The sequence below is a fragment of the Plectropomus leopardus genome, chromosome 18 (assembly GCF_008729295.1).
Source record: "Plectropomus leopardus isolate mb chromosome 18, YSFRI_Pleo_2.0, whole genome shotgun sequence".
Lineage (NCBI taxonomy): Eukaryota > Metazoa > Chordata > Actinopteri > Perciformes > Serranidae > Plectropomus > Plectropomus leopardus.
The window spans coordinates 24,377,661-24,399,710 of NC_056480.1; the positions used below are offsets into that span (position 1 = coordinate 24,377,661).

Consider the following 22,050-nt stretch of genomic DNA (forward strand, 5'->3'; position numbering starts at 1 on the left):
CCTTTTGAGTGAAGAATGATTGGCACAATTGTCTTTCACACTGTAGTGCTGTGACAGGTTACACAACAAAGTGGCATCTTACATAAATGCAGTTATTTATATTCACACAGGCTTTTTAGTATTTGATTTACAGTGTTACAGTGTTTTATATCAAGTAGAAAAATGGTGAAGTAGTTAACAATTATGGTCAAGGCAAATTACAGGTACAAAAATAAGAGATGAACAATGGAAGAAATTAAGGGAGCAATCAATGATTTGAACTCATTAGCAACATTGATTAACAATCGATTGGAACTCGGTTCTGTATACATGACGGCAGCCTCTCTGCTGCCTCACCTCACTTATCAGGCTCCCCCACACTTCACAACCATCTCTTTATATCGCAGATACCATAGAAACTATTTCATATAGTGTTATTTCACCAAACAAGCTCCAGTTAATGAACACAACATGACAAATCTGCTAGACAGTAAAATACTGCTACTGCCAGAAATCACATCAGAAAATAACTGACAAAAATGTAATTTTCATGATCTGAACCTGTGAAAATCTTTGACATCTTGAAACACAACTTGTAAATAACTAAAATGTCCAGACCTAAAAGATACATTGCGGTATTTATTCTTTTTAGAGCCCCAAATAAGCCACCAGAAAGTTGCGCATTGGAATTTATCGATGCATAAAATATCTGGTTCTAGACTCTTGGTGACACTGTGACCACAGGGTTCTTACAGGAATATTGGGTGAACTGCTTTAGCAGGTGAGCAAACCACTATGCTAGCGCATTCAATCACATTAGCCCTGTAGCATCTCTACTTTCTCTCTACTGCTCTCTTTGCTTGTTCCATTGTTCACCATTTTGCATTTGATTCACTATTATTAAAGAAAAATAAAGTTCTCTGGCCTAGCAAGCTTACTATAGTGGTCTGGTAGCAAACTCTTTAGCTTGTTAGCTTAGCTTGGTGGCTAAAGGGAACATAATTTCACAGTTTATTTGAAAACGGTATGTGTACAGTTGACTCCAGTCTCATAACTGCCAGCAAAACCATTAATTTTGTGGAACAGTTTTTAATCAGACAAAGGATTAAATAAATCAAAGTGAATGGCACAACACAGCTAATAACCTATGATAGCTTCCTCCATTTTTGGATTCAATACTATTCAGTGGGCAACAAAAGCACTTCAGTCAAGGTTAGAGAAAGATTGTGGTCTCTCTTGAACCTAAACCAAGTAGTCAAGGCTACTGCAAACAGTACAACATACAACACATTCTCATACCAATTCATTAAATATTGTTACAGTGGGTCTACATCAAAATATGACAAGCCAGGTACCCTCGTGTGTCACTTTTGGACGGCATGTCAATACACGCTTTTTACATTGTGTCTTTTCAAAATACACTCCTATTTTGACAGGAAATGTTCAGTTTCTGACAATTACAAACACTTCATTTTACTAACTTTCTTCAAGGCAACAAATCATTGTGGTATAGCTTAAAATTAGTAAGGTCGTTACGGACATAATACCACATCTTGTGGCATGTATCATGAGATGTATGTCATGAGCGTAGTATGTAGTATGCATACTAGTACACTACACTGTTATTGAATTAACCCCACAGACTTTTGGTTTCACATAGGAAACAGACAGTGTGCTCCCGGATGAAAGCCTTAAGTTTGTTTGACCCATATACCTCTACTCCCACCCAACCCATATGGACTTTTGAGCACTATGGTAGTCATCAGCAGCAGCATTATAAACAGCTCAGTTCTTATTGTACTGCTATGAAGGGGGCCTCTGTGAGTCCCTGTCTGACGTTAACATCCACTAACAGAACAGCGGTATTTCACAAGTTTGAAGTGAGAACATTTGAAACATAATCAGTTTTGTTTTTCTTTTTTAAACCACGCCTTGGTTGTTGTAGGATGTATTATAATGCAGGAGTGGTTGTGGGAAAATAAATTAACCATGCTGTCAGTTTTGCAGATATGTTCAGCAAGAACTTTGTTGCTTGGCACATTTGTTACAAACTTTTTCTCATTATGGCTAACAAATAGGAATATAATTGGGATGGCACCATGTTTCTCTCACAATGTATTTGCTTTTGTAAATAATTACATTTTATTTACACACAGGGTTGACTGCTAAAAAGGGGTGCTGCTTCTGACTGTCTTTCTCACTGGGGGTTACTTTTCAGTTTTTCATCCCTTATGAAATGTTTTTTTAAATGTTGCATTCCGGTTAAAGGACCAATAATAACCTGCAAACACTTGATGTGTTGAGGACTCGGTCTCATACTGCATTCACATGGAATCAGAGAAATGGTAGACAGCAAACCCAAATCACCAAAATATCATTTTATAGAACCAGATCAAGTTGGTAAAATTAGCTGAGGCTGGCAGGGAATACTGGGAAAGGTAACAGGAGATGATATTGCCATTTAAAGTTAAAATATTCTAGCCTTTTGCCCTTTTCCGTGACAGAATTTCCAATCTGATATTACGTAGTTATCTCTCACAAAGTGAAAATGGGCGATCTAGACAATATCTAGAAGAATTACATGAAATAATGAACACAAAATCTACTAATCTTATTTAATATATTTTATTCCATTCTTAATAAACATACAGCATCACCATAACAACATATTAAGATGCATGTTTTTTTTGTTTTTCTCGTACAGTCCAGAAGCTGTGTTGCATCTGCGGTCTGCCTGAATCCATGTGAACGAAGCACTAATAGTATGCACTCTACCACTCTACCAGATGAGCTACCAGGTTGACCCCAAATGTACTTATTTAACCGAAAACATCTTTTTTCTAAACCTAAGTAAATTGTTTTTGTTAGGTTGCCTTAACCTAACTGTGACCGTTTCAAAACATTAACCCCATGTTACAATGCGTCGCGCTGCTGAGGGGCGTGACAATTCATCGGAAATTGATGAGTACAGGTTGGAGGGGCTGCTGGGAAAAACATGTTATAGGGGGTTATTTTGGAAATATTACAGCTTGTTACCGTTTGTTCTTCCATGTATATGATATGGAAGGTCAGAGGACAATGCTTCTTTGTAAAGCTTGTAGGCTTCATTACTCTCAGGGCCATATTGATTGACCAACATTGATCGCAAATGCTTGTATACCTCCACTACTTATTTATTGTCACTTTGTGAAGTGAGGTGTTAAAATATTACTGATAATTTCCTCTAGATTTAACCACACAGAGAAAATTACAGCATAGCAACATACTAAATGTCATTTACTGTATCCAACAAATGAAATCATTTGAATCTTAAAGGATGACAAACTATCATTAATGAGACCATCTTTGCTTATACAATGAGATGAAAAATGACACAAGGAATTATTTCTTAATTAACCATCCCCATGTGATAATCAGGTGGAAATCATGCACACACACCCCATCACTTTGATCACAGTCAGTTAATCTTTCAATTTGATAGAAGCAATTTCTTTTTTAATGTGTCAAAATATAATGACTTGTACACCCATTTCATTTTTTTTGGAAAACTAATTCTATACATTTCTGACATTGTGCTTTTAACTTGAATTAACAAAAGTAATGGTGGATGAGAGACATCCTGCACACCCAACAGATATAGCACTTGGTCAAAGCAAAGCAGGTATATACCGTATAGTTGAAATCACAACTGTTGTTGTAAGAGAATATGTAGGAATGCATGACACCGCACAAATGTCAATCTTCTTCTTTACCAAATAGTCAATATTTATTGTCTTTCTCCCAGGCTCTGTGGGTACCTTAACAGTCAACCCACAGTCAAATTGCTGAATCCGTAAACAGAGCAGAAAACCATTTCCGATATAATTTCCTCCCTTTTCATTTGAGCCCCATGAGTCGAGAGCATCGTGGTGAAATATTAAGATTCAAAAGTTGTAAAGAAAGCATACAGAATTACAGGCACACCTCGAAGTCAATTTAACTGTGGCTTTAAAATGCAAAAGCTGTATATTATCTACAAATTCACATTTATTGACTTTTTTCTTTTAATCTTTTCACTCAAGTTGTATTTCTTTTGCCCAATATCACATATGCCTCAAGGGGACTCTACCCTCATCTTCTTTGATATAAATATTCAGTTCGGATGTGTTTTATATGATCCATGTTTACCATATTAACATCAGAATTTCAACATTAATGAAAAACTATGGTATATTTGGACATGGTTGCATGTCAGCATGTATTTAGCCTTCAAAATAAATCCACATGGGAGCAAATTCTGATAAACTCTGCATTATTTCCTTTGGCATACCTTATTTGGTATACAAAGTTGAAATGATCATTAACCTCTAGGTATCCAATGACTGACGTCTCCAATTTGATCAGTGTAAAGATCTCTTGGGAGTAAATGAATTACACAGAATACATTGCCACTCAATACATTTTAAATGTGCAACATATATTCCATGTGGCGGATGACAGGCTTAATGTTCATTTAAAATGCAGATCAATAATCTCCTTGAAGCAGCTTGTTTGTTGACATCAGGGTGGGCGTCTTTATCTACACTGTGATGAAGTGGCTGTCAGTCCCAGTTTCGGGGTGTTCATTGACTTTACATTTGTTTTAAACATTGAACCAGAGGAGGGTCGCGGCTGTCAACATTGTTCTTCGATGGCAGGTTTGCCTTTCTTTCGTTATTCTGCTTAGAGGCTGTCTGCAGGGTTGACGCCACTCATGAAAGTCAAGTAGGTCAGCAGAAGACATCAATAGAATCCAAGCTTCAGTGGTCAGTGAGTGATGCCATTCTGGATTTTTCCATTTGAGCACAAAACCCTGCAAACTACTGCAGGCTTGATTATGATTTCATGTCTTTTATGATGTTTGTAAATGCATAGGACATTAAGATCCCAATTTTTTTTCTTCCAACACACTTGATGGTGGCAGAGCCGAAAGAGAAAAAACAAAGAACACAAATCTACTTTTCTGTATATATATATATATATATATATATATATATAAAAAACCACAATACCAAACAAAATTCCCCTACTCCTCCATGTAGAGAGCGATCGACCTTGTTGTGCAACAAACTATGCTATAATTCATCATTTAGCTGTCAGTGGGTATCAGTTGTGTAGTTCTGCTCTGTAAGGCTCATTTGTTTTGTGATGATGTTAAAGATACAAATGAAAAGCTTTTCTCCCTCAATATAGTCCTTTGTCGCCATACTCTCTTTTGTTTCTTTGAATGTATAGACAAGTGTTCCTTGGAGAAATTCAGTTTTAATCAAAAATCCCATTGTTTAAAACTCCTGTCTTTTGTTGCTCATTATTCACCCAGTCAGTCCTTCAATTTTGTTACAATGCATTCTTTTGGGTGGTGTCTGAATGTTGCGTTCTTTGCTTGAAGGATATAAACTTGAAGGTGTTTCTTTGTCCTTTTTGCGTCATCAAAAAGTCCTGTACTCCTAGCACTGTGATCCCTTTGGGGCAAACACATCATGAGCTAGGGATAATGATCTGTTTCATAATCTTGCTTAAACTTTTGGATATATTCTTTGGGCTATCATGCCATCCTCTGTCACTGCCTTTGTAGGTGTCAAATTTGAGAGAAGAAAAAAAAATCCACTTTGTTATTAGAACTTTAATAGAAAAGTAAGATCAGAGTGAAACTTTATTTTTCATCATCTTTAGATATTCCTTTCAATGTCCAGTCAATCAAATTTTAAAAGAATAAGTGGCAAGACACAGATTGTTGAGACTTTTCTAATTAAGATCTCTCAAAACTCTGTTGTGGAGATCTGGGTGACCTCAGACTGCAGATCTTGTTGGATCCTCCTGGAGCGAGAGCTGTGGGGGACCCAGTCCATGCCTAGTCATGCCGGCTTCTTCCCCGCTTCTGTTGGAGCACAGACAGACACTGGCTCCCTGGTGGTGTTGCGGCCTCTGGTCAGACTGTGCTGCTCCACACGGGTCCGACAGGGAAGGCAGAAATCCCTAAAGCACCTCTTGAAATTTTCATCTAAAAATGCGTAGAGGACAGGGTTGAGGCTGCTGTTGGTGTAGCCCAAGGCTATGCAAAGGTGCCAGCTGGCTATCACGAAGGGGTTCCTGGTGTCAATCTCCACCATGGTCTTCACAATGATGAAGATGTGGATAGGGGTCCAACAGATGATGAAGGCCGCAACAACCACCAGGACCATGCGGGTGATGCGGCGCATGTTGCGGTCTTTCTCCTTGGAGCCTGAGAGCAGACGAACGCTCCTCAAACGCAGGATCATCAGGCCGTAACATATAGTGATGACCATCACAGGAACCACGAAAGCAAAGATGAAGACACAGATCTTTGTCACAGTGTCCCAATACCAGTCAGGGTCAGGGAACTTCAGTGTGCACATGGTTTTACCTGGAGAAAATCAGAAAGGATTTATTAATAGGCTTGGGCAGTATCTATTTTTTCAGAATTTCATGCTTTCCAGACATTTCAGTCTGGTATAAGGTATATGATGGTAATTTGTATAAAGTACCTATGTGTGTGTGCATGTTTGACATGTTTTAGCCTACAATGCTGTTTTTTTCTAATATGTAATTAGCCTAATTAGAAAAGTCTTGCCGAGTTTAAATGGCCCATTGAATAATGAATAGAAAGAAAATATGTGCCCTTCTTTTATTGATTCTTGCTGAAAGAATGTAGCCTACACATACTGGTAGAGGTATAAGAAATCAGTGGGCTGAATGGAAATGATGTGCAACTGAGCACACTTAGCTGGGTAATCTTTGTCATCAGGAGTAAACCCAAAATACTCCATGTATTGCATTTTTCTTTTCACTAGTCCTGTAACGTTATCCCCACCACTCACGGTCGTCATCTTTCTCAGCTGCCTGTTCTACCGGTAGAGACCAGAGGTGGGAAAAATGTCATTGCTTGGTAAGTCACATGTCTCATGTCTTTGCACTTAACTCCCAAGTCAAGTTCCAAGCAAGGATAGGCCAGTCCCATGTCAAGTTCCAAATCAAGACTGACATGAGCTTCAAGTCCCAGTTGGAAATTAATCCGTGTGCAATTTTAGACCCAAACGTTTTGGAAACATTTTTTTCTGTTTTTTCTTGACCACCATATAAATTTTTTGCAAAGGTTTCTTTGGTACCTTATTTTCACAAATGTTGCTCAGTAACATGACGTTAGGTCTTGATGGTTCTTTCCTATAAATTGATTGGATGCAGTCAGATTGGTCCAAAAAAATTTATTCAGTGTCAACTTGCTATGAATTAATAGTCTTAATGTTAGCTGATTCAGGAATTGAACTGATCCAGTGGACATTGGCACTAAATGTTGGAATTGAACGTAAATCACATGTTGTAGATTTGCATAATATGAAATTTTATTCACGCCATTGATTCTTCTTCAAAGACTGTTTGCTTCTTCAAAGTCTATTTTGAGATGAGCTGAGAGTTGATCCAAAGGACATTGATAAATTTAACATATCTAGGTTCATCAAACTTCATGTAGATACACAAAAGGGATTTGGGGACTGGGCAAGTAGGAAAGACAGTAGATTTCTGCCAAAAAGAAACCATCATTGAAAATTAATGAAAATCAAATATAATCCTTGGTTGTGAGGGTAAAAGTTTCAAAGGCTTTTCTACTCACTGTTGGAATCCACAGTGGATCATAGGAGGGACAGAATTTATAATCACTATTATCTGTGCTTTTCCTTCATGTGTCATGAAAGCGCTGATGAGGGTCTAAAGGACCAGAGTCTTGGCCTAATAAATGCTAATTATGCTGATCAAAGCTTGTTGAAGGTCTTTTCTACTGTGAATTGGGTCTGTCTTCCAGCATTTTGGCAAAGATTCTGTTGGGTAAGCTGTACATCAAACTTTTTATGGCTAGCCTAATTCTGAAAAACCAGTTAACTCTGATGACTTAAAACAGAGATAAAACTCTATCTCACCATTATCTGTAACTTTGGTCACAGCCATGATCATAATGGGCACCCCAATCGCAGACGACAGGACCCAGATGAGCACGTTGATCATCTTAGCCTTGACTGGCGTCCGAAACCCCAGGGCCCTGACTGGGTGGCACACGGCGATGTAACGGTCCACGCTCATCATGGTAAGGGTGAAGATGCTTGTGAACATGTTGTAGTAGTCGATGGCAATAATGAGCTTGCACAGGACTTCCCCAAACGGCCAGGTGTTCATGAGGTACTTGGCGCTCTGAAAGGGCAGCGTGCTGGTAGCCAAGGCGTCGGCAAGAGCCAAGTTGAAGATGTAGATGTTTGTGGCCGTCTTCATCTTGGTATATCTGGTTGTGATCACAGAACAGAAAAAAAGTGTTTTCAATGAGCAGCAGCTGTAATAAAGCAAGTCGGGAGTGGAAGGCTCTGTTGTGGGATCTGGGGATTTGAGAGTGATATTCACTGTGTAGCGTGTTTTTATGGCTTACATGAGCTAAGTCCCTCATGCTATAGAAGTGCTGTGTAGAGCTGTGAACATCTAATGCTAATTCTCTACAGTTTAGATTTTCTTTCTAAATGAGTGATTTGAGATAATGGCTCCAATTGGCTTATTGGCCTCTGATAAAGTAGTGTGGAAAGCACCAGAGGGTTGTGCAGAGAAGTTGCTACTGTAATTGCATTGAGGTTCATATATATTGTATGTGCTGTATCATTGCTTTTAACATGGGACTGTGGATATCTTCTTTGAGGGTATGAGATGAGGATATGTTTTCTCATGTACTAGAAGAAAAAAAATAATATTCATCAGCACTGGACTCATTTTACTTGGTGCAGTTTTGGCTTATTAAGGTCAGAAGACCTCCTGTGGGACATAAGGCTTATTTTAACAAAGCCTTCCCTCATCAGAAACCCTGCAACATGTATTCACACTGTATACAAAGCTCAGCGGATTTAGTCTCCTACAAGATTGCAGTATTTTTTTAAATCATTGCATCCAAATACAATCAACCTCATATGCATAGCGAGCCAGCCCAAAGCACAGAGGGCAAGCATTAGGGACTAGAAAAGATTTACTGTCTACTGCACACTATACAGTAATGCTGCATACATACATTATGATGATACTAACTGAACATTCTATTTTGTATTTTTGAATGATTAAGAGTTGGCCAAATGATAAGAATGGTAGATTTCATAATTCTTTATGTATTTGACATTTAATGGATAAAAAGAAAATTAGAAATATTATTCATGTAAGTGGCGTGCTTATTTTTGTTGTGTCCCATTGGATGACAGCTAGGCCTAATGTCTAATAGGGTATGTGTATTGATTTTTTTATTTTTTATTTTTTTGTCTTTTGTGGCTATTCTTCATGCAGCCTGCACAGACAGTGACCTCGGGGTCTTTGTGGTGGTAGCGATTGGAAAGGGCTGATTATTTGCAGCAAGGTGCTCCATTTACTGAATGCACAAGATCGATTATTGAATCCTTAGAAGCACTTGTATTCATTTGTGATTATATTTGTAAAGTGTATGATCCCTTTTCAGCATTAGCACTCAATTACATGTCATGCTTTTATGACGATACATTTGTTACCCATAATTGCTATTTTCCAAGCTACTGAAGCTTTCATACTTAACAGAGACGGGCCTTTGTAGTCTCCGAGTGGCAGGGCATGAGGGTTTCGAGCAGCAGTGTCTTTTAATGGTGCTGGTTAGCTGCAGGCTAATAGCCAATCATCAAGCTTTGACGTCTTGCAGCCTGCTTTTGTCATGCGGAAGTGGGCGTAGTCTGATCTAAAGTGGGTTGGGAAAAGATAGATGTATAGAAGTTAATTGGCCAACAAGGGACTGCATTGTGGAGGGATCTGGAGAAATAGGCTGGAGTTTGCCTCTTATACCAAGTTATTCTCAAGAACAGCCGATAAATGTTGCAATGAGCTCTTTCTGCCACTTCCCTCTGTGACCCTTTAACGCTCTGCCGTGTTTTTGTCTTTCTGTATTCTTGTGCTAGCTCTGTCTGCCGAGTTCATAGATGAAGTTAAGCTGGAAATCAGGTCATCAAGAGTTAAATTGCTGACACTTTTGGAAGTTGGTCCTCTGACGACATAATAGTGACTGAGCTCTGCGGGCGGAAATTGTATTTGATATAGTAAATCAGTTTGATGTGAAGGCTGGCAGAAAACACAATTACAATGACTGCCGTTGAAGAGTCCCATCGGCTCTTCATTATTTACAGTTCTGTCAGCTCCAACATCAGTCTCTGCAGATGTCATCACTGCTGTCTGTGTCTCTTCTGCTCTGCTGAGGGAGTATCTGCTTGGTAATAATTTATCTAATGAGCTGTACATTATAGAAATAACATTTACAATTTTCATTTAAGTGTGGAGAACAGGCCCTTTGATGACAGCAGGAGGAGCACAGGTGTGATTGATTACCTGAATAATGACTACATTCAATTCAAGTGCTTCACTTTCAGGGAGTTTCTTTTGAGCACAATGGATCAAAGACATGGCTTACTTGAATGAAACTAAAGCCCCATTTGAAATGGATTTCTTTCTCCTGGGGACCTTTTTTTCTACAAGAAGAGCCCTTTTAATTCTTCCAAAAAGCACTCTGTGAAATTTAACTGTAGTGTGGAAATGGAATATGCTATGTCAAAAATGTTTTTGCTAATCTGACAATAAAACAAAAGGTCTATTTAGAAGAGGATATGGCAAGACCAGTATAAGAGCTTAAAAATATCCTGTTGTAATGTCAGCTACAGGTAGGTAAGTTGTGTTTTGAGGAATTTCAGAATTACATTTTGGTAAAATGCCACCATCACCAGTGTGCTTAATGAGCTATTACCAGTTCTTTTTTTGCAATGTACCTATGGTGACAACTCTGGCTGGGTCATTCTGGTGATGAACTAAATAATTCAATGTTTCTCAGGCAATCAGATCTCTCAAAGGTCTCTCAATCAAAACAATTAGAAAAGACAGTGATGAAGACAAAGTAGCATGGGATCATGGGAGTTCATGTAATCACAGACGAGGAAAAACTGTTAAAATTTTACCAATAAACCGACATGGACAGTCCCATAAAGAGCCTATTTTTGAGTCAGTTTGCTACCCACATACAAATGTTATCTTGGTATACAACTCAACAAACCCTAGGTATAGTCGATTTTAGACATTTTAATACGGAAATGTAACATATTATATCTGTGAGTCATATTTAATGTTATTAGTCACACCTGCTTATGACGAGTTAAAATGTCCGTCCATGTATAATGTAGGTGCAGGGTTATTCATTTATTGTCAGTTTGCAACACTCCCACATGGACCCTAGACTATGTAAAATGAATCCAGTCTTAGTTCTTTTTTTTCATCCAGACAAAAGTCAGCAGCAGATGGCTCGTTTTGAACATTCCCTTGTAAACCTGATCATTCTAATCCAAAGTTCCACTTACAGCACAGGAGAGCAATGAGCTTTTTTGTCATTACATAAGGGCCGTCTGCCAAGCAAACACAATATTAATGCCATGCTTTGCTTAGAGAAGAGATAGGCGTTGATGGTAAAATGACATCAATCATAGATAGAAAGGGGAAAATCACCAGGCAGAGTTTCAGATCAGAGCCATTTCATGATACTAACTTAAAACTCTATTATAGTCAACAACAGTTAACTGCTCTCTGTTTACTTTTGCATCTCGGTCTGTTTGAAGCCTTTGATTAAGCAACCAAAGCCTGGCTTTTGACATGGGGGGAGGATTATGGGTTTATCATCAGACTCACTTGTTAATTGAACTGTGATGCCAAAGAAATCTCTATCCCTCAGATAATCCAAACGGACAAGATAGGCCCACGCACATTGAATACTCCATTGTGGCAAAACTAAACTTGCTCCCTCCCTTCAGTAAACAAGCATCCAGGTGAATGACCTTCGATTTTACGCCACCCAATTTATGACCATGTGGAGATTAGACATAAAATTGCTTGAAAGGGGCATAAAAAATGTAAGTCTACAGCATATTACTGCAGAGTCTGTTTGTACAAATAAAGTACTATGAATCAGTGGCAACAATAATTGAAAATGGAAAAAGGTAGGTGTAGCTTTCTTGGCCCCGAGATGTTATGTCACATACATGCTGACACATGGGAACTTGGTTGGATTATAGGATACCAAAGAACTGGTGGAACATAAATCAGGCAGAAGGGGAAGCTCTTCATGCAATTAACACAGGAGCATGACAAAACATGACAAGAATTTCAATACGCACCAAGGGTGGTTATGTATAGAAACACAGAAAACGTAACTTCCCATTTCCATGTTTTGTTATTGCAATCACATACACGTGCTTGTCCTGAGGTTATGTTATCATCAGTTGCTCAGCATATTATTCAGGCAGACGTGAAAGGTTTTTTTAATACCCATCATTTGCTGCATGGAAAGGCAGTCAAAGTTGTCACTGGAATTCTTTTTTTTTAGTGTGACAGGAAAGCACATACACCACATAGAGTGTTACACATATGTACAGAGCTCTAAAACTGACAAAACATAGCATCAGACACACCACAAATATGACTATTTACATCAGTAAATGGACCAATTGATAAAATAATTGAAACCTGTAAAGACAGAAATATTTATACTTGCCCTAAGCTTGAGTTGATTGATAAAATAAATCAAATTTTTGATTAAAATTGTTATTATTATTGTTGTTAAATTATTGTACTCCTCTACTTAGCCTCAACCATTGATCTCTATTTGTTTTTGCCAACAAAAAGGTTGAGTGGCATTATGCGCTCTTAGTAGGCTAATGAGAGATGATATAACTTGAGGTGCAGCGATTGGTAAGCTACACAGTACCATGCCATTGTTACAATGACCTTAATTTCTGTATCATCATTATTCTGACAAATGTCCTATCAGACCAAACGTCAATTTCTTCAACATCTGGTTATCCCTCGATTGTTTTGAAATCCTGTTTCTCCACAAAAAAAAGTGATTTTCAGTTTATCCAATGTGATTGAGCCACCAATTACATTTTTTTTAACCTACCCACCCCTGCTTTTCCAGTAAATAATGTGCCACAAAGTGTAGATGTTTTAAGTCCAAACATGGTCTTTTCCAACTCATTTGTGTTTTTTTGTGCCCAAACCTTAAGTCTCCAAAAGCTCTGTTATAACATATCCATAGTTTTAAAGAAATGTCAACTTTTTTTAGACTTGTCAACTTTTTTTTGTTTCTTGGCAATTGTGTTGTCTAACAACAGGGATTGGGTATTTTCATAGAAACAAGAATTCGGAGCAATGGACAGTCCCCAGCTTGGCTATCTATCGTCATGCCCAAAGTAAGGCAGCATTTTCCAGCTTTTGACAGATAAAACTAGCAAAGTTAAGTGCACACCTGGCTAGCAAACACTATACAGTTCATTTTCAGTCAGGACACTGTTGACCACATAATTCAAATCAGGCCTCTTACAGATATTAGGTTTTCTGAGCATGCAGTTGGATGGTTTGCACATTTTCTCATAGACCGAAGCCAGGCTGAAAGTCCTCAGGAAGGTATCACAAGGGTTGGTTCTGGTCCCCTTTATTATTTGCAATTCCGTGAATTGTATTAGGCAGAATATACCAAATGGTCTTTTATTACTATGCTGACAACACTGTCCTTGATTGCTTTGCACCCACTCCTGCTAAGACTTTTGAGTATTTTCAGTATGCATTTGATAGTCCAAGGACAGCTTTTTTAGCTGCAACTTTACTGAATTCGGAATTTTTTTTTAACTATGTAAAGGCCAGTAACATCAGAATTGTCCTAGAAAATTGTTATTTTACAAGTATACACTACAGCAGTAAATAGGTGTTTACTTTTGCCTGAATTTTCTGCTGTAGTTTTATGAATTAAGTAAGTTTGGCAAGTAGCTAGATTAAAACTCTGATACCTTGCATGTTTAGTCACCACTATTTTCTGTCAAACTAGCGAGCCACACAGTTTTTTTATTTGCTCCACTGATATTACAAACGAAAAAACCCAGAATAACTGACTGCTCTGGATAAATACTACCATCCTAATATCATAAAAGCATTCCAAAATTGTTTAGTTTGTAAAATAGAGTAAAAAAAATTAAGACGTGTGCCAGGGTGGGAAAAAATAGGACAACCAAAACGGAACATTAGTGTGAGATAAATGAGTGCTTTTTGTTTTGTTTTGTTTTGGTTTTTTTTAGAAAAAGTTGGAATTTTTTTATCAGCTTTATACAGTACATTTTGAGTATTTCAATAAATAATAACTTGATGTATTCCAACTCGTCTGATTCCCCTTTCACTGCCTTTTGTCACTTTGGGAGTTGGATACAGATCAGCACTTAGTCCTAGAGAATTAGCATATGCACTTCAGTCAATCTTGATCCCCTATCTCCAGATGGAGTTAAACTCTCTGGTGTGACTACATCAATCCTTTCTTTGTCAGGCTTGACTCCCATGTATTTCCAGGGCTGAGGGCCATACACACACAAACACACACACTGATATAAATGCTGCTGGGTGAGACGGAAGACGAGCGGTGTGACATAGTGGCCAAGGTGACAGAGCCCAGGACATAAACAGATTCACACTCACACACACACACACACACACACACACACACACACACACACTCCTACTGGCAAAGTGATATTTGCAGCCAAATTTCCACTCCCAGCATCTCTAAACAAAAAAAGCCTCTTCCTGCTGCTGTGTTGACTCTTGCTGTAGCCGTAGCTGTTGTCTTTACTCAAACATTACGGTAATAGAATACCAATATACAGTATGAGAGTGCTATTCAAGATCTGCTTTCTGTGTAAAAATGAAGAATAAAACCCTTCGAGAATCAGCTCAGTCAGGAATCCACGCTCACACAAACTAATCCAGCCTTCCACTCGCTGCACATTGAACTGATTTCAAATGGAGGCCACTTGATAATAAATTGCATGCAGCTTGAGCCCAGCTCTTATCTAGCAGGTGTGGCAGCTGGACTAGGAGCATGAGGAGGTAGGAGGAGGGGATGGATGGCAGATAAGAGGAGCCTAGTGCTGCTGACCTATCCTTGATGGACCATTTCCAGAGGTGTCAGTATCAGCCTCTCCATCAGTAGTCAGACCAAAGGCTCTTAGAAGCCACAGGAGCCCAATGCCCAATTCAATCTGACAGGAGCATCCATGCAAACTCTGCACTAAATGGAGTTTGTATGCATTGTCTGTCTCTATCCAGGAAACCAAATGGAGGGAAATATCTCAAATTCATGATGGTTGCTTTATTTATAAGCTGGCGGATATAGCATGCAAAACACATCATAGAAAGATGCTTTTAATTGGCTTTGGTTATAATTACTGCTGAAACAATTGGCAGAAAATCAATCAGCAAAAATGTTAGCAACCCACTGATCAATTATTTAAAATTATATTCTTTTCTTCTAAATTGAATATTTTGGGTATTAGCGGGACATTTTCCACTTTTTTGACATTCTGGAGATGACTTATTGCAACCACAGTTGCATAGTTATTTAAATCACTAGTTGCAGCTAAAAGCTTTCCTTTTTACAATGCCTACTCTACCAACTAATGACAGCTGACCTATTTTTAAACTGGATTTTGTATCATTTTAAATATATTATAAATATATATTAAATATATTTTTTTATCTTTGAACCCCTTGTCTGCACTTTTGCTATTTTACTGGGGATTCTTTAAAAAAAATCAAATCATTTTGTAATTTATTACCTTTTATGCCTTATCTCTTTACTTTTTTATTGTAAATCTGTATGCTCTATTATGTTTTATATTTTATTGCTCTGTAAAGCACTTTGAATTTCCCTGTAGTATGAAATGTGCTGAAGAAATAAAGCTGCCTTGTAATCTTTAGTATTGTTTTATCTTATGAAACTAGACCATTATTCTCTGACATTTCAGAAAACAGCAAAAACTTTTTATTTTATTTATTTGTTTTTACATAAGAAAGGCAACAGTTCAGGTACTGTTGACTGTCCTCATTCAGTCTTTTTAAAATGATTAGATGCAGTGAATTCTCTCAGCCCACACTAATTGCTATGAACTGATTGGCAAGTTGCTCTTCTCCTGTTGTCCCAACAGAGCAGCCTGTTTCTTGCCCTCAGTGGTTGATACATGTGTTTTTTCTCAGAAACAGAACTGTAACGCAGACCTTTGGGGCCAGAATGCACCCATCACAGTTTAATGAATCTGCTGTTTTTGGTTTTTTGTTAAGTGAGTTTGGCAGGAAATTTTGCTGATTCTAGTTTGTTTTATCATCCAGCTTTTTATTCTGATTCTTGGCCATTTTAGTCTTTACATTTGCTCCCTAACATATCAATTGGACCAAAAGTCTGTGACCACATTTAAATGCATACTAATATAACACTTTTATTCTAAACAAGACATTATTCTGAATTTTATACAATCATGGAAATAGAATATTTGGTTTGAAAATTCTTAACTAAGCCTTTTTCTACGTACAAGCATTTTTTGATTAAGACATTAGGTGCATACAAGGTATCACAGCATTATTTGGGTTTTAGGGAGCATTTTTGGACATGTATACAGCATATTTGTTATCAGCTCTGTTGCCAACAGGTGAGGTTAAGGTAGATAACCAAAGAAAGACATCCATTTCTGTCCAGAGGGAGAAACACACCTACTTTTAAACATTCTGAAATACTTGAATATCATGTCAGATTTCTGAAGGACCTGGATATCAAGCTTTTGGATATGCCAAAATATTGCAATACCAATCTTTTCAAGAAGGTGGTTGAAAGAATGAAAGAGAGATGCAATCTTCATACAGTCCAATAAGTCAACTAGCAATAGGGATCTTTGAAAAGAATGCATTTAATAGAAGATGTAAAATGGCCAAAAACAAAAAAAGGGGGCTCCAGGTATTCCACTTTTCTATATTTTTACATGATATATTATATTAATTGCAGTATGCACAGCTGTATGTAAACAGGAATATTACTGGACTATTCATTTCCATTAGCTATGTAAACAGCTTAGCTAACTGGTCAGTGCTGATTATGTCTACATAATACTTTTTAGGTATCCTCCTGCATCTGATGGTGATACTGAGGGGTAGCATGTCAGTTTTCGTCTGTTAAATGCATTGCATCTTATCAAAATACACTTCCATTTTCACGGTAAATGTACAGTTTTAGCTCATAAAGTCTTGTACAAAATACATTTTTAACATCAGTAAAACACCTTGTATTTATGTTTATTTCCTTATGCAACAAAAGCACACGGTTAGGTTTAGGGAAACAAATGGTTTGGCTCAACATTCATGTGGGAGGATAACAGCAGTCCCCTGGCTGAAAGTCTAATGTTTGTTGGACCGATTCACCACTCCTCCTGCCCTATAGGGACTTTTTCAGCTCCTTATATTACGTTGTTACTGGCAGTGTTTCAACCTAATGCTGTCCAGTGGCATATCACATAGCCGTGATGAGCTCCGTCATTAAATTATGCCGCCAGAGCGCGTATCAGATGGCCGTGCAAAGTGCCATCTACCTGAGTATCACAACACAAAAGGTTCTGTCTGGCCGCATTACAAACTGACTGGTGGCATATCATACTGCCGCCAAAGGTGGCGCCTGCTGTCGGTATCTTACGTCAAAATCACAGACAAAGCGGCAGTATTTGATGACTTCCAGATGAAAATGGGCTGAAACTTATGCTGCCCAGCCTTGATCATACAGGTGCCGTCCAGCCCACCAGCAGAGTATCATAACACCTATAAATGTGGCTTTTGGCATTGGTGTCTGACACCGAATTTGCTGACCAAGTGGTAGTATTTGATAACTTAAGAATGAAATTGGGCTGGTAACTCTGGGACCTGGATCATTAAAACATACCTGCTTGTCACCATCTGTAACCACAGAGGTCACCAAAAATCAAACAGCACTGAAATTTTAAGAATTAAAACTTTAAGTGTGAGGTTGTCTCTTCATTTGCCTCAGACATCATCATTTTTGTTTCCACGAGGATAGCAAAGAATAAACCCAACGTTTTAATTCAGGGTATTGTTATACAAACAGGTCCAAATAAATCAGAGAACCTTCTCAAAACTCCAGGAAATACAAGCGATCACTACACGGTCAGTGTTTATGTAGCTCTTCTTTTCTTCTATCCTTACAACACTATATCTGTGTCTACGTTTGAGTGTCTCCTCAAAGTTTGATCCCTTTAGAGTTTACAGATGTTCCACGGGAGATAATATATTCTGTCCGGGATGGTTAATGCGCTCAGCTTCCCTCTGCTTCTGTCTCTAGGGGGGTCTTGCATCAGTGATGAGACTTTTTCCACACAAATGCCAGACGAATTGCTGCACAGAATTTGATTCACTGCTGTTGGAGCTCTCATCCATCTCCTCTTTGTCTCCCTCTTACCTCCCTCCCTCAGCCTTTTTTATTTATCTTGTGCCTTGTTTTGCCCTTTTATTCTCACTCCAACTCCTGAAAGGAAATAATAGACAGAGTTTGAAATATTTATGTTTTTCTTTTTTCTTGGCTCAATATCCAAAGATTGCAGAAAATGCCTTGTTTGTGGGTTCTTCTCTATTCTACTCCATATTTGTCTCAGCCCTTTGTCAGCTTCTCTCTTTCACCGTATGTTAAAGTATTAACATTTAGACCGTTTTTATGTTTTACTATATACTCATGTCATGTTTGGGGACTAAAAAACAACAACTCGCCAGAATGACTGCCTGTGTTATCCCTCTCTGCTGCGAGTGAGGCATCTGAAATTAATTTTACCTGCTTGTTTAATTTGCCGGCCTAGCTGCGGTAATTAAAGCTTCAGGTGATATGGGGGTGGGGGCACGTGCGGGGAATGTTTGAGATTAGTAGGTAATTAACATGGCGAGCGAGGACAAGCAAAGCTGTGGCAAGAGCTGTTTGATTCCTGACATGCACACAGGTTAGAGCAGGGAGAGAACTGACAGTGTGCTTTATATCTAGTGACGAAGTGGGCGGAGGTTTTGTTATAATGCTTTCAGAGCTGGAGGGGAGAGCTATTATGACCTTACATTGATGATTAGAATGCAAACATACATTAATAAACAAAACCAGTTCATTTTATGCAAAGCCCAAGTCTGCCACTGTAAAATACTTCAGTTTCTATCATTTAATGTTAAATACTGATCATTACAGCGTAAATAAATGATGGGTTTACACTCCTTTTAAACGCCAACAAGGAGGCAAACACAACATACACTTTAATTTAGAGAGCAGATAGCATGTCTCTTAGAATTGCAACCAAACCAGTATATAACTGCTGCTCCACACGTGTCAGCTCATGTTTAAGCAGCCGTCCCTGCCTGTAGCTGAGTCAGACTGAAACGAGAATCTGCATCTGCAATGAGAGCTTTCAACTGCAACTGACCCTTTTTGGCATAAAACTTTCACATGTTGTTACTCCATGTAGAAATAATGCAAGAATGTTTAGCTTTATGCAGAGAAACCTTGTCTGAGGGAGCGTGGTTCACACACAATCAGAAATGCATGCAGTCACATAGCCCTCTCTTATTAACTCACACCTATTGAGACTATTGTATGCAAATAGAAGATGGTTTAATGGGGGAATAAATGTTGATCTAACTGGAGCATTTAGAATAAAAATTGAATCCTACAAAGATCTTTCTTTTAATGTTTTTTTAATTTGAACAGGTTTCTGCACGAAAAAATAAACTCCTGTTTATTAACACCCTTTTGAGGAAAAGGTTGCAGTAAATTCCAGGCATCACACCTTTCTATTTCATTGAAATCATAATTTTGAGTGTGTTCAGTAGACTCGTAAAAGAGGTAGTAAAAAGCAAGAAAAAAGCAGACTTTGCAAGGCAAAATGCACCCAAAATGTGTTCAAATTGTAACAGAACCTACTAAATACTCTATTTCAAATACAGGGGCATTATAAAGGTCTCATGAGCACAAAATGGCACAATGCCTGCACATGGGCGGTGGTGTGGGTTGCGATACAACATTGTTTGTGTGTATGTGTTGGGGGGAGGGGGGCTTTCTGGTTATTTTTATGCACTAATTTCTGCCATTTTTGTTCGTTTTTTTTTTTTTTTTTTGGTTTTATTGGGTGGGGGCTATGCACATGTTCTAAATACTGAGAGGGGTCTTGTCCCCCCACCACAGCGTACACTTATGGTATTTAGTGCTTTCATGAAAGGGTTCAAACAGTAAAACCCAAAAGCAGTCTTACTGCAAATACAATTACCGGGGCACAATTAGGTCTTATGAGGGTTTCTATTTGGGCCACATGTAAGATGTTGGTTGTGGGTGCGGATGGGGGTTCCTCAATTTTGGTAAATTTTTATGCACATATGTGCTTTTTTGCCTAAATTCATGATGTAAATGTCTTGAAGTTTGTCACAATAAAAGTATTGCTGCTTCCATGGTTTTTTTTTGTTGTTGTTGGGGATGAGGCGGGGACACTACACATTGCACATGTTCTCAAAATATTAAGGATTTGATCTCCTGTGATCTCCCTGTAGTACTTTTACCAATGTCTCATGAATGCAATGACACTATGAGTACATGTAGGCAAGGGGGTAAGGTATAAGCCAAAATTAGAATTTGTAAGGCAAAATGCATCCAAATTGTGTTTTGATTTGAAATAAATTTGAAAGAATAGTACTAAAACTCAATCAATACTCCACTCTATGAGTGCATGTGGGCAATGATGTATGTTCGATTTAACATTTAGGGGGGTTGAGAGGGGGCATATATGAAATGGTGGTGGGATGTGGGGGTTCCTGCAATCCTGCGAATTTTTCTGCATCGATTTATGCTGTTATTGTCTTTAATTTTGTCAAAATAAAAGTCCTCTGCTGCTTCCATGTGTTTGCTTTCATGAAATGAGTAAAGCAAGCTAAAAAGAAAATAAAGATTCAGACGTTGTGAGCCAAAATATGCTGAAAATGTGTTAAATTTGAGATCATAACTGCAACTTACTTCATACTTTTATACAAACATGGGACACTATACGGTCTCATATCACCATGAGTGTAGTTTGTGATTTTTACATTATATTTGAGCTCTCACCAAGTCTTTCAAACAAATATCACTCACATAGGAAAACGACTGTAATAATAAAAACTAACTCTTTACCTGACCACCCCGTACATGACGAGAATATTGCCCAGAAGTCCCACTACGCAGATGACGGAGTAGAGCGCCGTGATGGATATGGCTATGATTATCCCCGCGGCGCTCCTCACCGGACCCTGCTGCTCGGTGTAGTTCTGCAGCCTGTCGCCCATCAAGCCGCTCTCCTCGTCCGGGAAGGTCACGTTGAAGGGGATAACGGAGTAAAGGTCGGACAGGGAGAGCTGAGCCCCGGGGACCGTGTACGGCTCCATGCTGCGGCCGCTGTGGCGCTGTCCACTCTGCCCGTGGTGCTGAAAACTTGCTCACACAATTATCTGAGGGAACTCGATCGTTTGAAACGGGGAAAAGCGGGTCCGACTAAAGGCAATAAAAGAGAGGAAGTTTCCGAAAACGCAAAAGTAGAAGCAGAAAGGCTCTGCGTAAAAGAACTGTTTCTCTGTTTTCTGTCCAGATAGAAGAGGAGAAGATGGCCCCTTAGCTGCGGTCAGCTCTGTGTGCGCGCTCTCACTGTGTGTACACCTCTTATACTCTCCAAGATCCCCTCCTCACAGCCCGGGCGCTCTTGTATGTGCGTCAACGTCAAGACTGCGTATTTATACTGTCACTGGCGTCAGAGGGTGATGTGTCTGGCAGACCTGAGAGACTTGATTTCATCTTTGTTCTTTAAAACTAATACCAAAGATGTAAAAATAATCTCAGTTCTGGAAAAAAACAAAACACTACAGCAGAAAAAAACATAATTTGATCTTCAGGTTTGGCTATGAACACCCGCTGTAGCAACATTTTAAGGCAGTGGATGAAAGGACTGTGCGCATACAAGTCAGATTGCTGTGTCTGCTTACAAGCTGTGAAAATAATCAACCCAGCTGACAAACAAACACACAAACAAGGTCCAAAATCAATAATGTTCCCATTGAAGTAATTAAGGGATGTGCCTGACAGAGGAAAAAAAAGAAAGTTTT

At 38.6% G+C, this 22,050-nt stretch overlaps 1 protein-coding gene across 1 annotated transcript; it reads right to left on the reverse strand.

Moving 5' to 3' along the window:
- Window positions 1-5,852: 5,852 nt before the first annotated feature.
- On the reverse strand, window positions 5,853-21,339 carry oprd1a (opioid receptor, delta 1a). Its single transcript, XM_042506626.1, has 3 exons — window positions 21,089-21,339; window positions 7,932-8,287; window positions 5,853-6,382 (listed from the first exon to the last, which is right to left on the reverse strand). Exons 1-3 carry the CDS (start codon window positions 21,337-21,339, stop codon window positions 5,853-5,855), a joined length of 1,137 nt encoding a protein of 378 aa, XP_042362560.1.
- Window positions 21,340-22,050: the final 711 nt, after the last annotated feature.

Excerpts from the sequence above, each read along its gene's own strand:
- oprd1a (XM_042506626.1), bottom strand. The coding sequence starts at position 21,339 with ATGGAGCCGTACACGGTCCCCGGGGCTCAGCTCTCCCTGTCCGACCTT. Across the intron at positions 8,288-21,088 it reads GTCATGTACGGGGTGGTCAG|ATATACCAAGATGAAGACGG; the intron begins GTAAAGAGTTAG and ends GATCACAACCAG. Across the intron at positions 6,383-7,931 it reads GACCAAAGTTACAGATAATG|GTAAAACCATGTGCACACTG; the intron begins GTGAGATAGAGT and ends GATTTTCTCCAG.